We start from the raw sequence: 23,879 nt of genomic DNA, 5'->3' as shown, positions 1-23,879 counted from the left end.
ATTTTCAAGTAAGAGATAATATCAAATCCTGAAGCAGACAGATTATAGAATATGAATACAACAGCCAAATATGGAATAGGGAATTACAGAAAGACAAAATAGAGTAGGTAAAGGTAGAAAGTGCACGGGATGGTCAAAGACGAAGTAACAGTCAACAGCAGACAATTTGTATAAAGGAAGAAGATGTGGTAGAAATTGTCAATTTGAGGTCGTATTGCAGTATCACGATGATAGACAAAGGGGTGCTACAGGATGGTCTTGAGAACATGAAAGGTAGAGCTGTGTGCTAGTGTTACTAAGAGTCATCTAGCAACTTTTTACAGGCTGGAATAGAAAATGGAAAATCATAGGCATGAAAGTTAATTGGAAATTGTGAAAACAAATGTAAGCCTGGACTGGGCTGAGGATAACTCATGGGAAAAAGAAACGAAAGGAAGTAAGCTAATATTTTTGATTGCCATGTACTTTTATATAGTCTCTAAGATTGAAAACAACTACTCATAGTGAGTGCTGTTATCATCAGATTTACCAATAAGGAATCAAGGATTCAATAGGAATAACTAGCTTGCCAATGGTTAGGTACCTGCCAGGTCTAACTAAATTCAAGCAAGGGCTTGAGCCTAATCTTTAATTCTAAAAGTCATGCTCTTTTCATAAAACCACACTTCATGAACCACTGTGTATGAAAAGGCAATACTACTCAGAAAAAATAATTATAGGGCATGAGGAAGAAGGAGGAGTACCACATGACTCTTAGCTTTGGGAGGAAATGAATGAGATGTTTAAACATACTGAGTTTGAAATGACAGATAAATCTTCTTGCAGAAGTGTCAGGTTGTCTGGAAAATCTGCCTGTATAACTCAGCAGACAGGATTGGTTACAAGCATTTGAACTTTTCTACATTTGAATAATAGTTGAAATAATGAAAGTGTATGAAATTCCAAGGGCACCGAGCAAACTAAAGCTAAAATCTTAAGATCCTCACATTTAGGAAGCGAAAAGAAGAGAGACCAATGAAGATTATCCAAAAAATGAAAAAAAGTAACCAAAATCAGCAAGGTCTCAAGTAAAACAGGACATACAAGTCAGTATCAACACAACGGGCTCTGATTCTAGGTGTAGGGCGCTATTATGTATCCAAATACACAATTCATATTATTATCAGAATTTTTCACATAGGACTTTTAAGTATATGTACTCAGAGATACAGATTTTTACTATCATTTTTCCAAATATTTTCTTTAACCTTAACTTTAACGTGTGGGACTAGTCAGTAAACATGTTTCCAGGAAGCATTTGAATTCTATCTCTAAGATATTATAGCAAGATTTTCAATAATAATTTTTGTTTCTCGACTTCTTTTTTTTTTTTTGAAAGATTTATTTATTTATTTGAAAAACAGAGTTACAGAGAGAGAGGGAGAAACAGAGAGAGATCTTCCATCCACTGGTTCACTCCCCAAATGGTCACAATGGCCAGGCCCAAGGTATGTGAATGGCAGGGGCTCAAACACTTGGGCTATCTTCCACTGCTTTTCTAAGGCCATTATCAGAGAGCTGGATCAGAAGTGGAGCAGCCAGGACTCAAACCAGCACCCATGTGGGATACCAGCGTCAGGCAGTGGCTTTATTGAGTGGCTTTAATACCGGTCTCAACTTTTCAGTATTGTATGAACCAATTGTTTTTTTAAAATTTTATTTAAGGAATCCAAACTTCATGCATTTCATATATTCAAATTTAAGAATACCCTCTCTCCCTCCCACCCTTCTTCCTCCTCCTTCTCCCATTCCCATTCTTATATTTTACAAAGATCTATCTTCAGTTAACTTCATATTCATAAGATTAACTCTATACTAAGTAGAGAGTTCGACAAATAGCATGAATAAAAAAAAAGAAAGAAAAAACATTGTTCCTGAGCCCATTTTGAATACTGAAATGCTACTTAGAAGGCACAACTTGGCTTGAACATTGTGCAACATAATGGGGATTTAAGGAGATGTTTAAAGTACACTGATAGTAGTAACTGTGTTTTTGCTTCATTTTAGTTGGTTTGGATTATTATTTCTGTTTTCAATTCTCATTCACACCTTAAATTTCATGCCATCCTAAATTTTGATTATCTAAGAGAAAAATAATTTTGACTTAAATTTATAATAGTCATGTTAAGTGTTGCTTAACCAAAAAATACTGTATATACCTTGTGCACTAAATTGACACTTGAATATCAGCATTGAAACGCAATTTATTGAGTTAGTATGTATACAAGCACATATATTCCCTTGTTCTGTCAGCTGAGGGAGCCTAGCATCAATGATGTCCAGTAGCAACAAGCATAGCTAGTACCCAGACTTTGATTTCTAATACAATTTTGCTATGAAAGGAACTAAGGTTCCATGATAAGATGACTGATTCTCCTGAAGTTGAGCCTAGGGTCCCTTCTAGTGCTAGAAAGTAAGGAAAAGCTAAATACAACCCATAGTAATTCGTTAAGTCAAAGCAACACAGGAATCAACTGCAAGAGCTCTCAATGACCAAAGCTGGAAAAATGTATACAACACAATGACTAAAATGGTATTGGATTATAAGCCAAAACATTGCAGAAATAACTGTGAGTTGATAACTATATAAACAAATGTTAAATAGGCAGGTAGAAATTTTCTCTAATTCCGTTACTGGCTTTAAAAAAAAAAACAACTAACTAAACAAAATTGATGAAATTTTGAATTATTTATTTATTTGAAAGGCAGAATTCTAGAGAGAAAGGGAGAGGCAGGGGTCTTCCATCAGCTGGTTCTCTCCCCAAATGGCTAAAATGGCCAGGGCTGGATGAGGAATCAGAAACTCCATCGTGATCTCTCACATGAGTGGCAGGGACTAAAGCACTTGGGCCATCTTCCACTGCTTTCCCAGGGACATTAGTGGGAAACTGATTTAGAAGGGGAGCAGCTGGGACTCCAACTGGAGCTCATAGGGGATGCTGGCATAGCAGGGGGTGGCTTAACCTGCTGCACCATGAAGCAGGCTCTGAGACACAATTTTTAAAGTATGTTTATAGAAACAAATATATATTGGTAGTAATAACTAACCAAATGTGAGATGTTACATTTAAACAGAATATGTAAACTATTTCATCTCATGCCTCTACTGTTGAGGAACAGTGTTTTTTTCTTCAAAATATTGTTGAACTCTTAGTGTAGGGTTAACCTTATGAGTATTAAGTAAACTGAAAACAGATCTTTGTAAAAATTAAGAGTGGGAATAGGAGAGGGAGGAGGAAGAAGGGTTGGAGCATGAGAGGGAGGGAGGGTAGGGTAGGAAGTATCACTATGTTCCTGAATCTGTATATATGAAATACATGAAACTTGCATACCTTAAATAAAATAAAAAAAAAAGAGTTCTATGGCTTCAGTATTCTTGTTGGTAGTATTAGTATAGTTCCATTCCCATTTTATAAGAGAAAACTAAGGCTGGGAAAGATACAGTAATTAGCCCAAAATGACTCATCCAGTAAGTAGCAAGGGCTGGAAGTAAATCCCAGCTTTTCCCCAAGCTTTCTGATGTCATACCATAGGTTCTTTTTATTTCACCACGCTACCTCTCATGTCACAATTGGTAGGTACCATATGATAAAGAGACAAATTGAAATTTTCTATGTAGTAGCTTCCATGAAAATACCTACCTGACCTACCATTAGAGTATCTACAATGCAAGCAAGAGAACTGTAATTTATGAGCTCTGGGAACTAAAATAAGGTTAAGTATCAATAGGCTAATTTTGTTGTTGATGGTGATGTCTCATTATATACTCTAGATGCTAACAGTGAGTAGATGATTTTTTTCTATTTTTATATCTTTTAATATGTTTATTATATATTTGATATATGTTCATCTATTTAGGTTTCTCTGAGTTTTGATTTCTTGTTTCTTGAAGTGACAGAAGATAGAACTGCTTGTGTCCTTTGAAATCAAATGAACTCATGTGTGATTCATAGTAAAAGGATTTTTTTAAATCTGCATTTTAATTATGAAATATATTTAAAATATCTAGTACATTTGTTATGCCAAGATAAAGACATCTCACATTAGCTGGCAGTTGAAGACACTATTTTTTTGTGTTCTTAGCCAAATTAGGCTAAAGAAAATTCAGGGAATGAAACTGATTCCTGGCTAGAATTTCCCAATTTCTGCCTTTAGAACATGCTGTGCTCCAATATATTGTGCAGCATACATGAGGATAGCTAAGAAAATAAGGCACTGAATGCTTGACTCTGTTCGTGTTAACATAACAATTACTAGAGCAGAGGAAAGATTAGGATAAGGTGAGCTAAATATTACATGAATGCTTTCCAGTTTATTATGAGAAAGGATTGATCCTTTCCTAAACAATTATACAATAGTGCATCTGAAGAAGGATATTAGGCAAGTTTTTAGTTAGCTATCCATACCATGTGTTAAAGAAAAATTGAGACAAGTTAAATTTAGCAGTTTATTTCAGCAAGAACAAACTCGAGAACTTGGCAGCGTTCCACACTGATGACGGTATAGAATGCCTTCACCTTGAACATAGTGGGTTGTATTTATAATCAGAAAAAAACAGGAAACGATGTGCAGAGATTCGTTGGTTGGTGCAATTCAGCCTTTACCTTAACTTGGGGATAATTTGCCCATCTTAAGGCTGGGATTGGCTAAGTATTTGGCTGCTATGATTGACTAAGACTCAGTTGCTTGGTACAAGTGCATACTATCAGGTTAGGTTGCAATTTGCACATCAAACCAGGTTTCAGTTCATTATGTACAGAGGCCACATTGGGCCAAATGTTGTCACCTAAGACAAGAAACAGGCTTAGATCACTATTAATTATGAAAAAAGTATTATGATTGAATGTATCCAAGATTATTTAAAGGTTAAGAAGATTCCTAGATGAATTGTTTATTTGAATTCAGAAGAGAGACTAAGGGGCCAGCATCATGGCATAGCAGGTAAAGCTGCCATCTGCAATGCCAGCATCACATATGGGGGCCTGTTCATGTCCTGGCTGCTCCACTTCCAATCTAGGTCCGTGCAAGACCCTGAGAAAAGCAACAGAAGCTGACTCAAGTGTTTGGGCCCCCACCACCCATGTAGAAGACCCAAAGGAAGCTCCTGGCTCCTGACTTCAGTCTAACTAAACCCTGGCCCTTGAGACCATTTGGGGAGTGAACCTGCTGATGGAAGATTCGCTCTCTCTCTCCCTCTCTTTCTCTCTCTGTAACCCTTTCAAATAAATAAATAAAGGCCGGCGCCGCGGCTCACTAGGCTAATCCTCCGCCTAGCGGCGCCGGCACACCGGGTTCTAGTCCCGGTCGGGGCATCGGATCCTGTCCCGGTTGCCCCTCTTCCAGGCCAGCTCTCTGCTGTGGCCCGGGAGTACAGTGGAGGATGGCCCAGGTGCTTGGGCCCTGCACCCCATGGGAGACCAGGAAAAGCACCTGGCTCCTGGCTCCTGCCATCGGATCAGCGCGGTGCGCCGGCCGCAGCGCGCCGGCCGCGGCGGCCATTGGAGGGTGAACCAACGGCAAAAGGAAGACCTTTCTCTCTGTCTCTCTCTCTCACTGTCCACTCTGCCTGTCAAAAAAAAAAATTAAAAAAAAAATTTAAAAAAAAAAAATAAATAATTTCTTTAAAAAGAGATAATAATGTCACCTTGGACCAACTGTCTTCAAAAAAACACAGGCTGAATTGAGGGTGGGGGAACCTGACTAATCCTAACTAGTGATTAGAAAATGGTGCACAGAAACAAGAAAGGTAACAAGCAAAACACTTAATTGTGTTCATCCAATCATCAAATTTTTAAGTTCCCATCAATTGTATGTCTATGTGTACTTGTGTTGGCATTTAAATACTATCATTGTGTGATACTGAAAATACATGTGGATAGCTTTCACTGTTGTAAATTAAATACTGATAACATTTTCCTAAATACTGGGAAGTAAAAGGTAGAAATACATATATCATTTATTGATGAGATGGACATACAATAAAAAATGCAGTGGGAATCTCAGACTTGAGATTCTTCAAGAAATAATATTGCTATGCAATGAGTATTCCCATGGAGAAGCTCAGGACATTATCAAATTTTCAAAATTGTTGTGAATCAGGTCTAAGGGTTCCATGCCTAATGACATAACCAATAGTTATACCTATAAGAATCAAAAAAGAGGATATTTCTGTCTGTGTATAAACAATTGTTATTAGTCCTGTAGATGAAGCAACACTAACATGATGCTTCACTTTAATGTAAGATCAGACAGTAATCACAGTGAATTATTTAAGATTGGAGAGCAAAGTTTACTTTAACCTAATATACTTCTATTAGAAGTTGATGTGCCTGAAATGTCCATTGGAGACGTGAATACTCACAAGGAGAAAAGTTACAATTTTTACAAGATGATATGATAAAGCATATTCTTACTCACACTTCTCTTTCAGATTAGATACTCAACATCCTGAAGAAATGAATGTTTGCAGGTCTGAGGAGCAGTTCCACGCTGTAAACCATGCACAGCAAACTCTTCGTAGAATGGAGAACTACTTGAAAGAGAAACAACTTTGTGATGTGCTACTCATTGCTGGACACCTTCGAATCCCAGCTCATCGGTAAGCATTTTTATGCAGATGGAAAATTGGTGGGCGGGACAAATATGAATAACACAGAACCAGCACATTGATTACATTTTTATTTTCCTGTGTTGACAAAGCATTAGTGTAGGCGATCCATTTCTCTGTGCAGTATTTAGAAGAGTCAAACTTTGGAAAAACTGATGAACAAAAGATTAAAAGGAAAATTTACCTACTTGGCATTTCTAACATCGCTATGCCTTACTGAATTTTATGCAGAAAACAGACTCACCAGTGTTACAAACTTACTGAATGTATTTTGTGTTTTTCAATGAGATTATGGACTTATTTGAAATCCAATGAAACACTCTTATTTCCAGATTGGTTCTCAGTGCAGTGTCTGATTACTTTGCCGCAATGTTTACTAATGATGTTCTTGAAGCCAAACAAGAGGAGGTCAAGATGGAAGGAGTAGATCCACATGCACTTAATTCCTTGGTGCAGTATGCTTACACAGGTAAGCGTGTGACATGCACTTACTCACAGCAACCCCACATTTCTAGCACACATTATTATTATTTCCACTCCACAGTGGCAGAAACCAAAGGGTAGGTATTTTAAGAAATTTTCCTTTGGGTAATAAGAAGGTAGAGTAATCATTTAAGTTCAGTAACATGTAAGATATAAAAGATTGAGATAGATAATATACTGTCAAATATTTTTTTGCCCTGAGGAAAGAGGGATACTTTAACATAAACATAAAAGACATGGATCTCTGAAATGGTTCTGGCTCATGAAAAAAAGTGAAAGAGGAATTTTCCAATTTGACAGTAGAGATTTAATTAGTCTCTTCCTCTGGAATAATAAAGTCATATTTACTTAAACTATCAAACAAAGCTAACAGGATGACTTTGGGATCCCAAAAGTATTTTGTCCTTTTTTCCATAATCATTATTTCATATTTAGCATTTCCTAGTATTTAAGAACATGTATTCGATTGTATATTCTTACACCTTTCTAAACACTAAAACTTACCTCCTGGTTTTCTTCAATAAAGTTATTTTCACACATGTTTGCTTGCATTTCTCTTAAAAGAATTTTGAAAAACTATGTGTTCATATTACATTATTCCATTAATGATTATAATTTGTAATTTTTAGTCGTTGTATATCATCTCAATATTTTTTTGAAAGTCAGAGTTACACAGATAGAAGGAGAGGCAGAGGGAGAGAGGGCTTCCATCCTCTGGGTCATTCCCCAATTGGCTGCAACAGCTGGAGCTGCACTGATCTGAAGCCCGGGGCTTCTTCCGAGTCTCCCAAGCGGGTGCAGGGGCCCAAGGACTTGAGCCATCTTCTACTGCTTCCCCAAGCCATAGCAGAGAGCTGCATAGGAAGAGGAGCAGCTGGGACTCGAACCAGTGCCCATATGGGATGCTGGCAATGCAGGCAGCGGCTTTACCTGCTACACCACAGCACCGGCCTCTATCTTCTCAATATTTGGTAAATATTGATGTCTTTTTATCTGAGAGGCAGAAACAGAAAGAGAAACAGACACATAGGCAGAGAAAGAAAGTTTCCATCCACTATTTCAATCCCCAAATGTTTGTAATGGCCAAGGCTAGGCATCGCTGAACCGGGGAGCTGAGAACTCAATCCAGGTCTCCCGCGTGACTGGCAAAGATCCAAGTACTTCAACCATCACCTGATCAAGGGCAGGCATTTCCAAAAGCTAAGACCAGAGGCAGAGCCAGAACTCAAACTGAGACACTCTGAGATAGAATATGGATGTCTTACCTGGCATCTTAACCACTATGCCAAATGTCTACCTCAATAGTGATGTCTTTTAAAAAGCACTATAGCATTTGCATTTTAATAATATCCAACAAAATGACAACCTAATAGCAATTTGTTATCCGTAACTATTCATTTGAAATATATATACATATGGAATTTCCTCAAAGTTCATTAAATGCTATAACCCAGAAATTCCAATTCTATGTATATATCCAAAAAGAACTGAAACTGTATCCACAAAAAAAGTGTATGTGAATGTTCATAATAGCATTATTTATAATAAACACAAAAAGAAACATTCCAAATATTTGTAGCCTAAGGAATGAATAAATTCATTGCAGTATATGCATACAGTGGGATATTAATAGACAATAAAACCGAAGAGAGCACTGATAAATGCTACAACATAGATGAACTTTGAAAACCTTATGTCAGGTGAAAGAGTCCTATCAAGGGGCCCATTGTTGTGGCCCGGTGTGTTAAGTTCATTGCCTGCAATGTCAGCATCCCATATCAGAGAACCTACAGTTAAAGTCCCGGCTGTTCTGCTTCTGATCCAGCTCCCTGCTAATGCAACTGGGAAAGCAGAGAAAGATGGCCAAAGTGCATGTGGGAGGCCCAGTTAGAGCTCTAGCTCCTAGCTTTGGCCTGGCCAAACCCTGGCCATTGTAGTCATTTGGGGAGGGAACTAGTGGTTGGACAATTTCTCTTTTTCTTTTGTCTCCCTCCCTCTCTGTAACTCTGCCTTTCAAATAAATAAAACTTTAAAAACAAAAAGGAAAGAATCCTATTACAAGAGACCATCCATATTAAATATCCAATATTGGAAATTTCATACATACAGAAAGTAGATTCGTAGTTTCAAGAATCTGGGGACACTTGGGAATCAGTGTGAACAGGTATGGGGTTATTCTTGGGAGTGGTGAAATACTCTGGAATTTTTTTTTAGGGTCATTTTTTTAACTTTTATTTAATGAATATAAATTTCCAAAGTACAGAATATGGATTACAATGGCTTCCCTCCCTTAACGTCCCTCCCACCCGCAACCCTCCCCTTATCCACTCCCTCTCCCCTTCCATTCATATCAAGATTCATTTTCGATTCTCTTTATATACAGAAGATCAGTTGAGCATACATTAAGTAAAGATTTCAACAGTTTGCTCCCACACAGAAACATAAAGTGAAAAATACTGTTTGAGTACTAGTTATAGCATTAGATCTCAATGTACAGCACACTAAGGACAAAGATCCTACATGAGGAGTAAGTGCACAGTGACTCCTGTTGTTGACTTAACAAATTGACACTCTTGTTTATGGCATCAGTAATCACCCAAAGCTCTTGTCATGAGTTGCCAAGGCTATGGAAGCCCCCTGAGTTCACTGACTCTGATCATTTTTAGACAAGGCCATGGTCAAAGTGGAAGTTCTCTCCTCCCTTCAGAGAAAGGTACCTCCTTCTTTGATGACCCATTCTTTCTACTGGGATCTCACTCGTGGAGATCTTTCATTTAGGTTTTTTTTTCCCCCAGAATACTCTGGAATTAATCATAATGACTGCACAATTTTGTGAATATACAAAAAACTGAATTGTACTCTTCAAAAAAGTGCATTTGATGTGAAGTAGATACATCTCACCTTCTAATATAGCATAGAGAACTTATGGATGAGGGAGGAATATGGTTTTCTTTCATGAGATAAGAGAAAGACAATTGTGGAAGAGACATTGTAAAAGGAGATTGTGGGTGACAATCTCCTTGTGGGTGACAATCTCTTTTTTTAAAAAAATGTTATTTATTTTTTTTGAGAGTCAGAGTTAGAGATAGGGAGAGACAAAGAGAGATAAAGAGGTCTTCCCTTTGCTGGTTCAATACCCAGATGGCTGCAATGGCCAGAGCTGGGCCAGGCCAAAGCCAGGAGCCAAGAGCCTCCTCTGGGTCTCCCACATGAGTTCCGGGCCTCAAGCACTTGGGTCATCTTCCGCTGCTTTCCAAAGTTCATTAGCAGGGAGATGGCTCGGAAGTGGAGCAGCCAGATGTGAAGGGGTGCCCATTTGGGATGCCAGCGTCACAGGAGGCAGCTTCAACTGCCACATCACAATGCTGGTCCCATTTCATCTTTAAAGAAGAGTATACATGAAAGTTGAGGTTTTAAAATTTGTTTATATAAAATTGATGTGTGCCTTGCAAAGGTATTATGTATGCCTAGTGTTATTCATAGTACTGGAATATCCCTGTTCTAACAAAATAACTTCTAAATTTCACTTTTTCCTACTCTCTTTCTTCAACTCCTATCTTTCTTCTGACAAGACGTTAGAGAGGGAGAGACAGACAGACAAACGAACACAGAAAGACAGAGACAGAGAGAATACCGAGAGGGTTCTCATCTGCTGGTTCACTTCCCAGACAACTGGGGCTGGGTCATGCCAGAGCCAGGAACCTAGAACTCATTTTGGGTTTCCCACCAGGGCGGCAGGAACCCAACTTCTTGAGCCATCATCTGCTGCCTCCCAGATGCACAGCAGCAGGAAGATGGAATTGAAAGTGGAGCCAGGATTCAAACCAGGCACTCTGAATGGGCATCCTCTAAATTTTCTTAAATTTTTAAAAGCTCTATAGACTTCTTTAAAACAGGAACTGAGGTAGAGCATTTTTGAATCATCAGAGACTTCTGTTTTCTTTTCTAGACTTTTAAGGATTTTATTTCTCCTAGCTAAGACATTTTAGTCATTGGAAAACACCTTTTTCTTCCTAACGAATCTCTTTTTTGTAATTGTGTGAAGACTGAGATGACCAGGCCAGCTGGCTTGTGTATCTTTTTAAAAAATATGTTTATTTATTTTGGAGGCATAGAGAAAGAAAGACTGCTTCCATCTGCTGGTTCACTCATCAAATGCCTACACTTCTGGGACAGAAGCCAGGAAGTCCATCCTGGTCTCCCACATGGATGTCAAGGACCAAATTACTTAAGCTATCATCTACAAAGGAAGCTGGTATCAGCAACTTGAGCCAGAACTGAAATCCAGGCACTCTGATACGGGATTCAGATGTTGGTCCCAATGGATGTCTTAACTGCTAGGCCAGGTGCCCACAGCCTTTTACTCTTTAATGAGATAAAACCTGCATCCAGCTGTTAATAGCCTTTGTTACGCTTTTTTACAGTTGAATAATTAGAATACACAGATGTTTTCATAGTGTATGCTAGACTTCTATAACTGAAATACTCCTGCGAATTAATTTTCTTCTTAATAATCAGGCCAATCAGGTGAATCTTTATAGGTAAATATGAGAATATTTTGTACTTCTTTGGGTCTTATGAGATGGGCAGCCAATCATCTCAAAATCCAGGGCAAAACAGCACAAGAAATTCTGCAGATGGACTGGATCTCTTTAGAACACATTCTCCTTGTTGCAGGTTGAATTAAGTAGAGAGCAGCAGGCAATGTGTATTGCTCTTTTCCTTATGGATAGGCAATCATGTAGAACCAATATGAAACTATTTTGAAGTAAAAACTTTGAAGAAGTAGTCCATAGTTTAAAATTGCCATTTGAAACATTCTTTATAAATTATATACAGCTTGACTAAAGCAATAAAGTGTAGTGCTATATCTTTTTTTAACAACATACTTTTAATTTACTTTATAATCACAGGCTTAATGCACCACTGACCATAATTTTCAACAAATAAAAAGTAGAAACACCATTGTTCCACAAGAATAAAGACAAGGGCTATAAACAACAATTAAACCTTAAGATGTCAGTTTCATTCTCACACATTGTTGGGGTCTTTTTGTATTCTATATTAACTATCACAAATCAGAGAAAACATGATATTTGTCTTTTTGGAACTGGCTTATTTTACTAAGCATAATGGTCTCCTGTTGCATCCTTTTGGTTGCAAAATACAGCATTTCATTCTTTTTATGGCTGAGTAGCAGTCCACCATGTGTATATGTATATATCACATTTTTTTTTACCAGTCATCAGTTGATGGACATCTGGGTTGATTCCATATTCAAAAGATATATTTATTTAAAGGCTGAGTTAGAGAGTGAGAGCGAGAGAGAAAGAAATATTCCATCAACTGGTTCACTCCACTCTTCAAATGGCTACAAAGACCGAGATTGGGCCAGGCTGAAACCAGGGGCCCAAGCACTTGTGCCATCTTCTACTTTCCCAAATGCATTAGCAGGAACCTGTATCAGAAGCGAAGTAGCCAGGACTCCAACCAGCACTTATATAGGATGCCAGCATCGCAAGCGGCTGTTTAATTTGCTGGGTCACAATGCCAGGACCAGAACTATATCTTATAAAGATAATTTACAATGCTTATAATAAATCAATAATGCTTGCTTTAAAATGATATAGATATACCAGTATAAAGGAGATGACTCAAACTTCTGATCTCATTTGAATAAACTCATTACAGACATTTTAAACAGATACTGTTCTTTTATACCAAAGCAAATGATCATATAAACAATTCTTCATTTGTGGACTGTTAGCATAATGTTTTTTTTCTTTTTGAGACAATGCAGAGAGGAATTCCCGACATAATATTTGAGCAAACACATCTTTTTTTTTTAAGGTTAAATTATTTGAAAGACAGAGTTACAGAGAGAGAGAGAGACCGAGAGGTCTTCCATTTGCTGGTTCACTCCCCAAATGGCCGCAATGGCCGGAGCTGCACTGATCTGAAGCCAGGAGCCAGGGGCTTCTTCTGGATCTCCCACATGGGTGCCCAAGGACTTGGACTATTCTCCACTGCTTTCCCAGGCCATAGCAGAGACCTGGATCAGAAATGGAGCAGCCCGGACTCAAACTGGTGCCCATATGGGATGCTGGCACTGCAGGCCTGGGCTTTAGACTGTGGTACTACAGTGCTGGACCAAGCAAACAAAAAAATGGAGATATAAGGTCAATGTTCTTCCCAAAATAACAGAGGCACAAAATTATTCTTATTTACCAGGGTGTTTGGCTCCACACAAATGACAATTACCTGTAGGGCCAATTGTATCATACTTAACACAATATGACACAATGTTACTTGAGTAATAATATAAACAATTCTCCCACCCTTATTTTAGTGTGATTGCTAATTAAAAATTGTATGTATCTAAGGAATACAATGCGATTTTCTCTTGCACGAATACATTATGAAATGATATCAAATTTTAATGCAGACCAAGCTAAATTGATAAAGAAATAACAAATTACTTTTCTTTGCAATGATGGTATTTACTGCTCATTTGTTTCATTTTTGATAACCCAGGCTAGTTCCCATCAGTCATTTTATTAATATTTACTCCAAGATTCCTTTGTGTAGGTAAACCTCAACACATATTCTCAGAGTTGCTATTGTACACTAAAAATCATAGCCTTACTAGAGAGGAAACTGATAACATTTTAACCAGCCATAATATTTGTGTCTCATTTTATGGAGCATATAATCCTTCTTTATTTTTTGAAACCATCTAGGTGTCCTGCAATTGAAAGAAGATACCATTGAAAGTTTGCTGGCTGCAGCTTGTCTCCTGCAGCTGACACAAGTCATTGAAGTCTGCTCCAATTTCCTCATAAAGCAGCTCCATCCCTCCAACTGCTTAGGGATTCGATCATTCGGAGATGCCCAGGGTTGTACAGAGCTCCTGAATGTGGCACATAAGTACACCATGGTAAAATCAATTGCTTGAATCTAATTTGTGTTAATAATATGATTATATTGTGATAAAATCAGTAGGCAATTGGAACTTATGAAACTTGTAGGTGACTAGCACATCATGTATATTAGAGAAATATATTTTTCTTATTGAACTGTACAAAAGAACATTTTTTCATGCTTTGAATCAAAAAGATTTAATTAAATCTCAAAACTTGGAGAAATGAAAATACTGCCCAAAATTCAATTGTGCAAGTGTCTATTTAAAACAGAATCTACAGTATTAGGAAAATGTTAATTCCCTGATGTTTTTGCACAATTAGAACTATAGCTTCTAAACTATAGAATTGCTTTAGAATTAAAATTTCTAAAGCTGCATAAATTATTTTTTAATGAAAGTGAAATATCATTCAATAAGGAAAAAAACTCATAATAATAGATAAGTATCCATTGGAAAGATTTAATGAACTACCAAAATTATTAAGGCGGACAATTTATTGAATGGATTTTTTTATGCCTTAGTAAAAACTTGTGCTTTGGCTAAAAAACAATTTGCATTTCAATCCTTTAAATTAACTTATAAAATCCCTTTCTATTCTACTAGCTGTTATAGTAAATTGAATGAACATGTCCATATGTGGTAATTATTTAAAAGTTGCATAGGGTACAATGATCTTTATTCAGTCAGGTGTTAATCACATGAAAGATAGATTGTTGGGAAGCAAAAATGTGAACAGAAGATATGAAATGAATACTTACCATAAATGTTTATACTTCTCTGAAAAGAAATGAAGTAGTGAATGACAAAAGAGATAAAACTTCCTGTAAAATCCAATTACAAGACAAAAGTTCCAAGCAACGGAAATTCTTCCCATTGCTTAAGATTAAAAAAACAAAGTCAATTGCATATAAGTGAGCACTGGAGAACTGGATGTAAAGATGATAAGTAGAAGTAGTGTTATCTTTTAGGATAGAGATGTTTATAAATGATACTTTCAAATTTCTAAAGTTGAATTCTCTGAAGGTTTCTTCTAAGTCTTTCTCCCTCCTTCTCACCCCGGGTCATTGTTGAAATTTGAGGTTTCAAAGATATTCCTGAAACAACACCATTATGCAGGGAATCACATTATAATGGTTGGCATCTTAAAATATGTCATTTAATTATTCTATTTATAGCCCTGTGTCCTAAATACAGATGCCATATAATCTGAAAGAACAGCAGTTATGTAGTTCAAAGGTTAGTTCTACCACAAAAGCCAAACATGACAACTTCCTGTTAAATTACTTAAATTCTTGAACTAAGTATTAACAGTTTCCTGTCTGGTATCTTACTCTTGCAGACAAAATACATTCTGATAAACAGCTTGAATTATTTTTGTTGCTCAAAATGAACTTGTCTTCCTTTTCCTATTATGCGACCAAACTGAGTGTTAAAACAGGATGTGCATAAAAATGCATTGCTGTGGTCTTCCTTAATCGTCCTTCATTGGTTATTTTAGTATCTATTGTGAATACAGTAAAATAGGCAAAAGCCTTGTTATAATTATGCCTTTGTAGTACTGTATTGATAGTATAAGGTTATAAATAATTCTGATGTCTAGGAAGACAAAGACACTTCATTAAGTTCATGGAAATGTGTCTTACTAAAAATTATGCATGGATTTCAAAAACTTTTATACCAGAATAAACTTAAATTTCATTTTCTATCAACTTTCTGAATTACCCTCAGAGAGTCAAGCATTTTATGGATTTAATTATAATCATGACGCAATTGTTAGACTGAGTAAAGCAGGTTGCCCTCCCTAACATGGGTGAGCCTCATCCAGAAACACTCTCAGAAACACCCAGAATAATGTTTGACCAAATGTCTCGGCACAGCATGACCCAGTCAAGTTGACACAAAATCAGTCATCTCAATCATATAAGTAGCTGTTAGCTTGGAAGAAACATTCAACTAGAATGCTATATTCGTTTACTAAATTTTGAAGCAATTTAGGTGTGGACTAAATAAAATAAATAATGAAGTAAAGACACAAAAATGGTTCATGGGAAAGTGCATAGGAGGGTGTTTATTTTTAAATTAGAGGCCAAATAATTCCAAAATCAAACAAGGTAAGATTGTCCTTTAAGTATAACTATTTTTTCTACAGTACTTCATGCTGGAGTGCCATACATAGATACTTTAAACCTATATGTTTATTTTTCTAGTTACGTTAATCTATTGCGTAGCAATTTTCAATACTGTCTTGTCAGATAGTAAATCTAAAGTCATAAGAAATCTGTCAGAATATATAATTTCTGGTTATATCTAAATATGGCCATGATATAAATAATTTGTCATTTTAGCTGTCTAAAATGCATAACTAAGTGAAATAGGCATATTGTAAACAACATTGGTCATTGAGTAGGGAATACACATTGAGATAATTTCTTCTTATCTTATTTTCTTTACTTTTCACTGGTGGGTACACAAGAAAAGAGAAGGAAATACAGATTTTCCATAATATTACTGCAGTTTCAGAGTTTGTATGTAATAAGAGCAATAGGTAACTGTAAGTTTTATAGGGTTTTATATTTTTCTTAACCCTTTCAGAAAAATTATATTAATTATGAAAATCAGTTGCAGTAATTGAGCAAAGTGCAACACATGATGTCAGAGGCTTTTGTCTGAGTACAGACTTTGCCACTAAATTGTAAAAAAAAAAAAAAAGATCAAACTGATATCACTGGTTTTCTTATTGAAGAAGTTGGACCCTCACAAGATCACATGAGTGATGACTTAATTCTTGTGAAATAATTTGGTAAAGTGTGAAGTACTGTACAAGTGTTTAATAGTAGTAGAAGTACTAGTGCTATTAGCATTATATTCTGTGAGAGGATTCTCAACCATAGACCTCTGCTACCATAAGAATACCAGTTTTCACTCAATTGCTTGCCTTAATTCCAGAAGGATTCTTTGTCTAAATAGGTAAGTTAATTTGACCTTGTGACGTTAGAGCTATCAACTCTGATGATTGCTATGTAGATAATTTTGCTTTTAGCCAAACTCAGTTCTACAATGACTAAATTAAGAGAAGAGCAGAATGAGTGATTTAATTTTTCCAGAGGCCTCAGAGGTTGTCTTCAACTGTTCCCTGAATATCTGGTTATTTTGCAACATTAATATCAAGTAAGCATGATTGCCTCTATTTCAGAAATATCTTTTATTGCATTTAAAATATGAGATCTTTATTATGAAGAATTTGAGAAATGATAATTGTGTTGTCAAATAAAAAGCATATAATATTTATGTACTGGAAAAATATATGGTGTTTGATAAGAAATTGCAACATGGCTTTTTGAAGTTTGATACTTGACAAAATACAACATGATGATGAAAGTGAGAATTAAGATATAATATATAAAAATGTAAATTCAACCACACTTCCTTCTAAAGAAACACTCCAAAGAAATCCATTTAAATTGTCTTGAATCTATAGATTGTGATCCATTGTAAAAGGATACATTTCCCTTGGTCAGTAGAAATCATTTTTTTTCCCTAAGAGTTTTTCATCAATCTCTTTTTCTTAAACTCTCAAAAGATTTTAGTCTGTTGCCTCCTCAGATGCATGGCAAGAGTTAATTCATCAAGGCCTTCAAGTTAGCCTCCACTTTGAAAACATTCATCCTTTGTCTTAGAGCTTTTGGCTAAAGACCAACAGGACAGTTAGGTCTGGAGTCATAGCTGTTGTCCCATACAACAGCTGAAGGCAAAAAGCACTTCTATGGGCTGCAACATTGTGCTCATGCAACCTGTGAGAGTTAAGGATTTTCCTTGTGCTTGATAAGAAATTACTAGTGGAAGCATTTAGTCTCTCAGCTTCAGAAGACTCCCCATACCCCTGTGTGCAATAACATCTGTTTGTTATACATAGTTATATTTGTCTTTCTGCCATTTTCTGATGTTTTACAGAGTGAAATGCTTTGATACTTGTTGTTGTTGTTGTTAAGAAGTTTCTAAAGTGTAAAGATTGAATGGATTTCCTTCCTTTCTTAGGAACACTTCATTGAGGTAATAAAGAACCAGGAATTCCTCCTACTTCCAGCCACTGAAATTTCAAAACTTCTGTGTAGTGATGACATTAATGTACCTGATGAAGAAACCATTTTCCACGCTCTAATGCAGTGGGTAGGGCATGATGCGCAGACCAGGCAACGAGACCTGGCGATGCTGCTTTCCTATATCCGACTGCCATTACTTCCTCCACAGGTATGGAAATGTACCCAGGTAATAGAATTAGAGTTCAAAACCCCCACTAGGCATTAACTCATTCCTTATTTGCTTATTTAATCAGAGGATTTCTGGTAATTGGTGTGTTCAGGGCTTGCTTAGCGGAAGGATCTATCCAGCCTTCAATTAGAGGCATTAATAATGGAGACACAGGAAATGTGGATTAAAAAAAAACTACAGATGATGCCTAAATGTCAGAACAGTCATCGAATTCAGTTCCCTCGCTCACCAAATAGTACGTGTCACAAGCAGGGAAAATGACTAAGCCAAATCTTCCTCTTTTTTTCTGTTCACCTTCTGGAGTGATATATTGGATGATGCCTGCTACTATGAATAATTATCTGCTATGATTGAAAGCACGCATCATACTTTCAGATGCACTAGAGCATCGTTATAATGGCAGCCTCATCCTGCGTGCTGAACCAAAGGATTACAGCAAAGACGACCGTGAAAACAAACTCCCTTGGATAAGACATGAGATTGACTCACCTCGTATTGAATTTCAGCATGTGAAGTTTAGTGAGAATGTTCTGCAGTACTGCTACATAACTCCACCATTAGTGATAACCACAATTTTTTCCCTCTAATTGATCAATAACAGATCTAATTCACACTACGTATTTATATATAGGAATATGTTGAACATATTCATGTCATATTTATTGAGTCTGTGACTAAATTCCTCAATATCATCTACATTGGAAAAAGAGAACTTATCTGCATATAATGGATCAATAGTTTTGTAATTATTAAAATACATTTATTTTCAGCAAAATAACTAATTGTTAATATTGAAAAATAGATTGTTAATGTACTGATGATTTTCCTATATACATATATTTTTACATTTAGTAGTTAATTAAATTCTATGAAATTACATGCTTGCTCTTAAGAATCTATACTATGAAATAACAAAAATGGACTTCCCTTCAAGGAATAAAAAATTTATACAAAAGGAAAGGCAATGGTAACACCTAAAAGAGAAATGTCAACATTTATATGTAATTTTAGACCCAAAGTTCTAATCTGAGATTATAGATGAGCTTCCGAATCTATAGAAATTTTATGTCTTAGTGAGCATGGATACACTTATTTGTTATATTCAAGAGAGGTTCTATATGATTTATCAGATTCTATAAAACAGTGTCATTCAAAATGTTTCTGGACCATCAGTGTAGGATTTCCTGTGAGCTTACTGCAAAAATAATTTCTCAGGTACCACCTCAGAGTCACAAAAGCAATTTCTGAGGGTGAGGTTGAAGAATTGTATTTTACTAAGTTCTCCAAATGATTCTTAGACATGCAAAAATTTGAGATGCAATTGTATAAGAAGTATTTAACCACCTTTGTTAGTAGGGTGTTTCTTGTAGGCAGCAAATAGATGGATCTTGTTTTTAAATCCATTCAGGGGGCTGGCGCTGTCACATAACAGGTAAAGCCACCATCTGTAGTGCCAGCATCCCATATGGGCACCAGTTCGAATCCCGGCTGCTCCACTTCTGATTCAGCTCTCTGCTATGGCCTGGGAAAGCAGTAGAAGATGGTCTAAGTCCTTGGGCCCCTGCACCCACATGGGAGACCCGGAGGAAGCTCCTGGCTTTGGATTGGTGCAGCTCCGGCCATTGCAGCCAATTGGGGAGTGAACCAGCAGATGGAAGACACCTCTTTTCTCTCTCTCTCTCTCTCCTCTCTCTCTCCTCTCTCTGTGTGGCTCTGACTTTCAAATAAATAAGTCTTTAAAAACTAAAAATAAATCCCAGTCAGTTTGTATCTTTTAATTAGAAAATTTAGGCCATTTGCATTCAAGGTTACTATTGAAAAATAATGACTTGGCCCTGCCATTTTTCCGTAAATATTCCTATTTGCTTTGGATTTCCTTTGTACTCTGACTAGGAGATTTTCTGCCTTCACATTCTTTCATGATGGTGACTATCTTTCTCTGTTTCTGTGTGTACACATTCCTAAGTATCATTTGTAAGACTAGAAGAGAGTGGTGACAAATTCTTTCAATTTCTGTTTGTTTTGGAATGTCTTTATTTCACCTTCATTTATAAATGAGAGCTTTGTAGAGTGCAATATTCTGAGGTGACAGTTTTTTGTTTTAGGACTTGGTCTTTGTCTCTCCATTCTCTCCTAGCTTGTAGGATTTCTGATGCAAAATCAGCTGTGAATCTAATTGGAGACCCTTTGAAAATAATCTGGCATTTCTCTTGTGCACATTTTAGAAAGCTTTCTTTATGTTTTAATATTGAACGCTTGAATATAATATGTCTTGGTGAAGAACTTTTCTGATCATGTCTGTTAGGAGTTCAATGTGCTTCCTGTACTTGAATGTCCCTATCTTTCTCTAAATTAAGGAAGTTTTCTGCTATTATTTCACTGGATAAGACTTATAATCACTTTCTCTTTCCACACCTTCATGAACTCCTAAGACAAGTATGTTAGCTTGTTTAATAGTATCCCATACTGTTTTCAGTTTTTCTAGTATTTTTCTTCTTTTGTTTTCTGTTTGATTGAGATACATCCAAAGATTTTTCTGCTTGCTCAGAAGACAACAACCAAGTATGTTGTTAAGGCTTTCCACTGTATTTTTTATTTGACATATTGAATTCATTCTAATATTTCAGTTTGATTTCTCTTCAATATCTCTATCTCTGGCAAAACTTTTCATCCATGTAGTGTATGGATTTCTTTAACTCATGTATTTGCTTCTCTGTGTTTTTGAGTAATCTTATGATCATTCTTTTGAATTCTTTTTTAGGCATTTCATCAACCTGTTTGTCTTCACATTGCAACAGTGAAGCATTGTTGTTATCCTTTTAGGAAGTTATATTGTCTTCCTTGTTCATGTTTCTTGTATTTCTACATTTATTTTTTGGCATTTGTGGAAACACTTGTTGGTTTTCGCATCTGATGAATTTCATCTTTAAAATATGCTTCCTTTAGTGGATATCTCGAGGCGTTTTGAGGTGTGTGCTGGGTGGAGCCAGGGAGCTCTGGTCTGTACTTGAGGGCGAGGCAAGAGTCCAGGGTGACACCCAAATTGGGTGTGGTGGAACTCCTCTATGGTCAGCTGGCATGATCACAGCCTCACCTCCTCTCTGTCAAGGTGACCAATGCCTAGTGTGAGCCCACAGCGGCTACACACGCCACCCACTCAGGCTTATGAACTACACGAAGGATCCGTGTGGTCCTCAGTGTGAGCACGGACCCCTCTGCAATGACCCACACACATCAGGCACTCAGGGGACTCTGTACCTCTGAAGCCAGATGCCGTCCAGAGACCCAGCTATAACCCACGCCCCATCATGCAGTCACAGAATGCCCACAGTCACAGCTCACAGGGCTCCCACAGTCACAGGGATCAGGGGGTCCACTCTTAGTCCCTTGAAGCTGCCTCAACCACAGACAGAGCCAAGGCATTCCCAGAAGTCCCTGCCTGTGGCTGTTCCATTTTGGCAGTTTGAGTCGGGGCACCCATGATAGAGTGAGGGGAGGGGAGCACTTCACAGGCCTAAAAAGATGCCCCACCCCCTGCTAACCCTCCAAACCAGCCTCTAAGTCAGTGAGGACTGCAGGTTTATGAGCCAAATAAAATCCAGTAGTTACACACTCATGAGAGCAGCCTCTGCTTATGTTATTAATATGGCATGGTCTCACTGCTAGTCACCAGGTGCCCTTGTTGGGGGATGGGGAGGAAGAAATATGCTCTCCATTCACAGAGTTAGATGGGCACCCTGCCCCCGACTAGTGCTCCAGGCTGGACTCAGATCAGTGTGGTTCCCAAAGTTCTCCCTCAGGTGCTATCACCAGTGACAGGGGCTCCACACTGTGCTCTCAGCTCGATCTCATAATGTGATGTTTTCTCCGCCCCTGGCTGCAGGAGTCACCACTAGTTTCTCTGCTCACTGCTGTGCGTTTGTAGCGTCCACGCTGCTCTATGGTGTCTCTTTTTCTTTCTGTAGAATTTCTACTGCAAGCTTCTCTCCAACTTTCCCCCTGGAAATGCAGTTCCTCCTTTTTTCTTCTGTTGCTTCCTCATGGTCAAAATCAACACATATTCAGCCATCTTGAATCCTCTCTCTTAATTTATTGTAACAAAGAGAAATTTCCAGTCCAGCTGCCCAACCAGTGGTACCTGGGCCTCTCACATTCAGTGTGCTTTCTGCCTGGAATGTGACCATGTGAACTTTTCATAATTGCAGTGTTGGGCAATGGCATACCAGTATAGGCTTTCAAAAAGAATGTAAAGGCTACCTTAAGCAAATATTTTAGAAATGAAATATATGAAGAGAATGGTGATGAATTTCTGAAGAAAAAATTACACAACTTAATTTTTAGATATATTTCTAACAGCCTGTGCATTTAGGAAATGTCTGGGAACTCATCAAGCAAGTCAAAATAATGATCTACCTGAGATTACATGTGGGGTGAGAACAAAGCCAGAGTTAGTCAGGGCAGGCCAAGAAAATTCAGAGAAGCTTTGTAGACTGAGATTAGTCCTTGCATTCCAATACGCTGCTTGCTGTTCCTCTCAATAGCCAATGATACAGTGGACCCAAAACTCCAGGGGAATCAATCTGACCCTTGAAAACACTCCTAAACATATTCTTGACTTATCTCCAACTCATCCCAGGAAAAAACAATTTTTCTAGATTTTATCAGTATCAGGTACAATCTTATTGTATGCCAAGTAGTGATAGTTGAGAGCATTGATCTTCTTTTGCTGTTGTGTTATACAGTTACTAACACATGCACATTAACTCAGTTAAAAAGTATCTTTCACAATATCATTCAGAAACGATTTCATGATAAAGATGCAGTCCCCTGTGGGTGATGTTATTTCAACTGGGCATATTTGCATGACTGCCACCTCTACCCTCAACCCACTTCACCGAAGGTGCCTGTTTGCATTAGCTACATGTATTGGACTAAAAGATGCTTGCTGTTTGAAAGCACAGTCATTATTTTTAATTACTTTCAGTAATATTTTTATGGGTGACTTTTCACTTTGACTCCTTCAGATTGTATATTTACATCTTTGAAAGTTGAATAGTGTTTCAATTAATAAATATGTGTAGATCATTAGCTATTACCACGAGGCTTTTAGTCATTATAACACGACACCTGAAAATACAAATATTTAAGTTAAAATATTAAATAATAAAACTTCTACATTTCAATTAGGTCTAGTTTTCTCCAAACATATGTAAACCAAAATATGTTCTTTCTAATGGTGACCTCTTCATTCACATGCCATTCATCATTACTTTTCAGTTACTGGCAGATCTTGAAAACAGTTCCATGTTTAGTGGTGATCTGGAGTGTCAGAAGCTCCTGATGGAAGCTATGAAATATCATCTCTTACCTGAGAGAAGACCCATGATGCAAAGTCCTCGGACAAAACCTAGAAAATCAACTGTAGGGGCCCTTTATGCTGTGGGAGGCATGGATGCTTTAAAAGGTAAAAGGAATAAATTAATTCATTTATAAAATGTCTCTATTCAAAATAGATGAGATATTCTCAACACTTTCAAATTAAGAGAGTGTATTAAAACC

General features: G+C 37.2%; 1 protein-coding gene across 2 annotated transcripts in view; it reads left to right on the top strand.

Moving 5' to 3' along the window:
- The window catches only part of KLHL4 (kelch like family member 4), a 108,469-nt gene that overhangs the window by 59,028 nt on the left and 25,562 nt on the right, over nt 1-23,879 (top strand). For both annotated transcript variants that reach the window (XM_051827398.2, XM_051827399.3), the window contains exons 2-6: nt 6,470-6,637; nt 6,979-7,115; nt 13,870-14,066; nt 18,087-18,299; nt 23,598-23,784. In XM_051827398.2, coding sequence (XP_051683358.1) covers nt 6,470-6,637; nt 6,979-7,115; nt 13,870-14,066; nt 18,087-18,299; nt 23,598-23,784 — 902 coding nt within the window. The remainder of the gene's footprint in view (nt 1-6,469; nt 6,638-6,978; nt 7,116-13,869; nt 14,067-18,086; nt 18,300-23,597; nt 23,785-23,879) is intronic.

Source organism: Oryctolagus cuniculus, chromosome X, assembly GCF_051225735.1.
Source record: "Oryctolagus cuniculus isolate XC-2025 breed Fujian yellow rabbit chromosome X, ASM5122573v1, whole genome shotgun sequence".
Classification (NCBI taxonomy): domain Eukaryota; kingdom Metazoa; phylum Chordata; class Mammalia; order Lagomorpha; family Leporidae; genus Oryctolagus; species Oryctolagus cuniculus.
The sequence above is the reverse complement of the archived record's forward strand: the minus strand, read 5'-3'. Positions and strand labels throughout refer to the sequence as shown.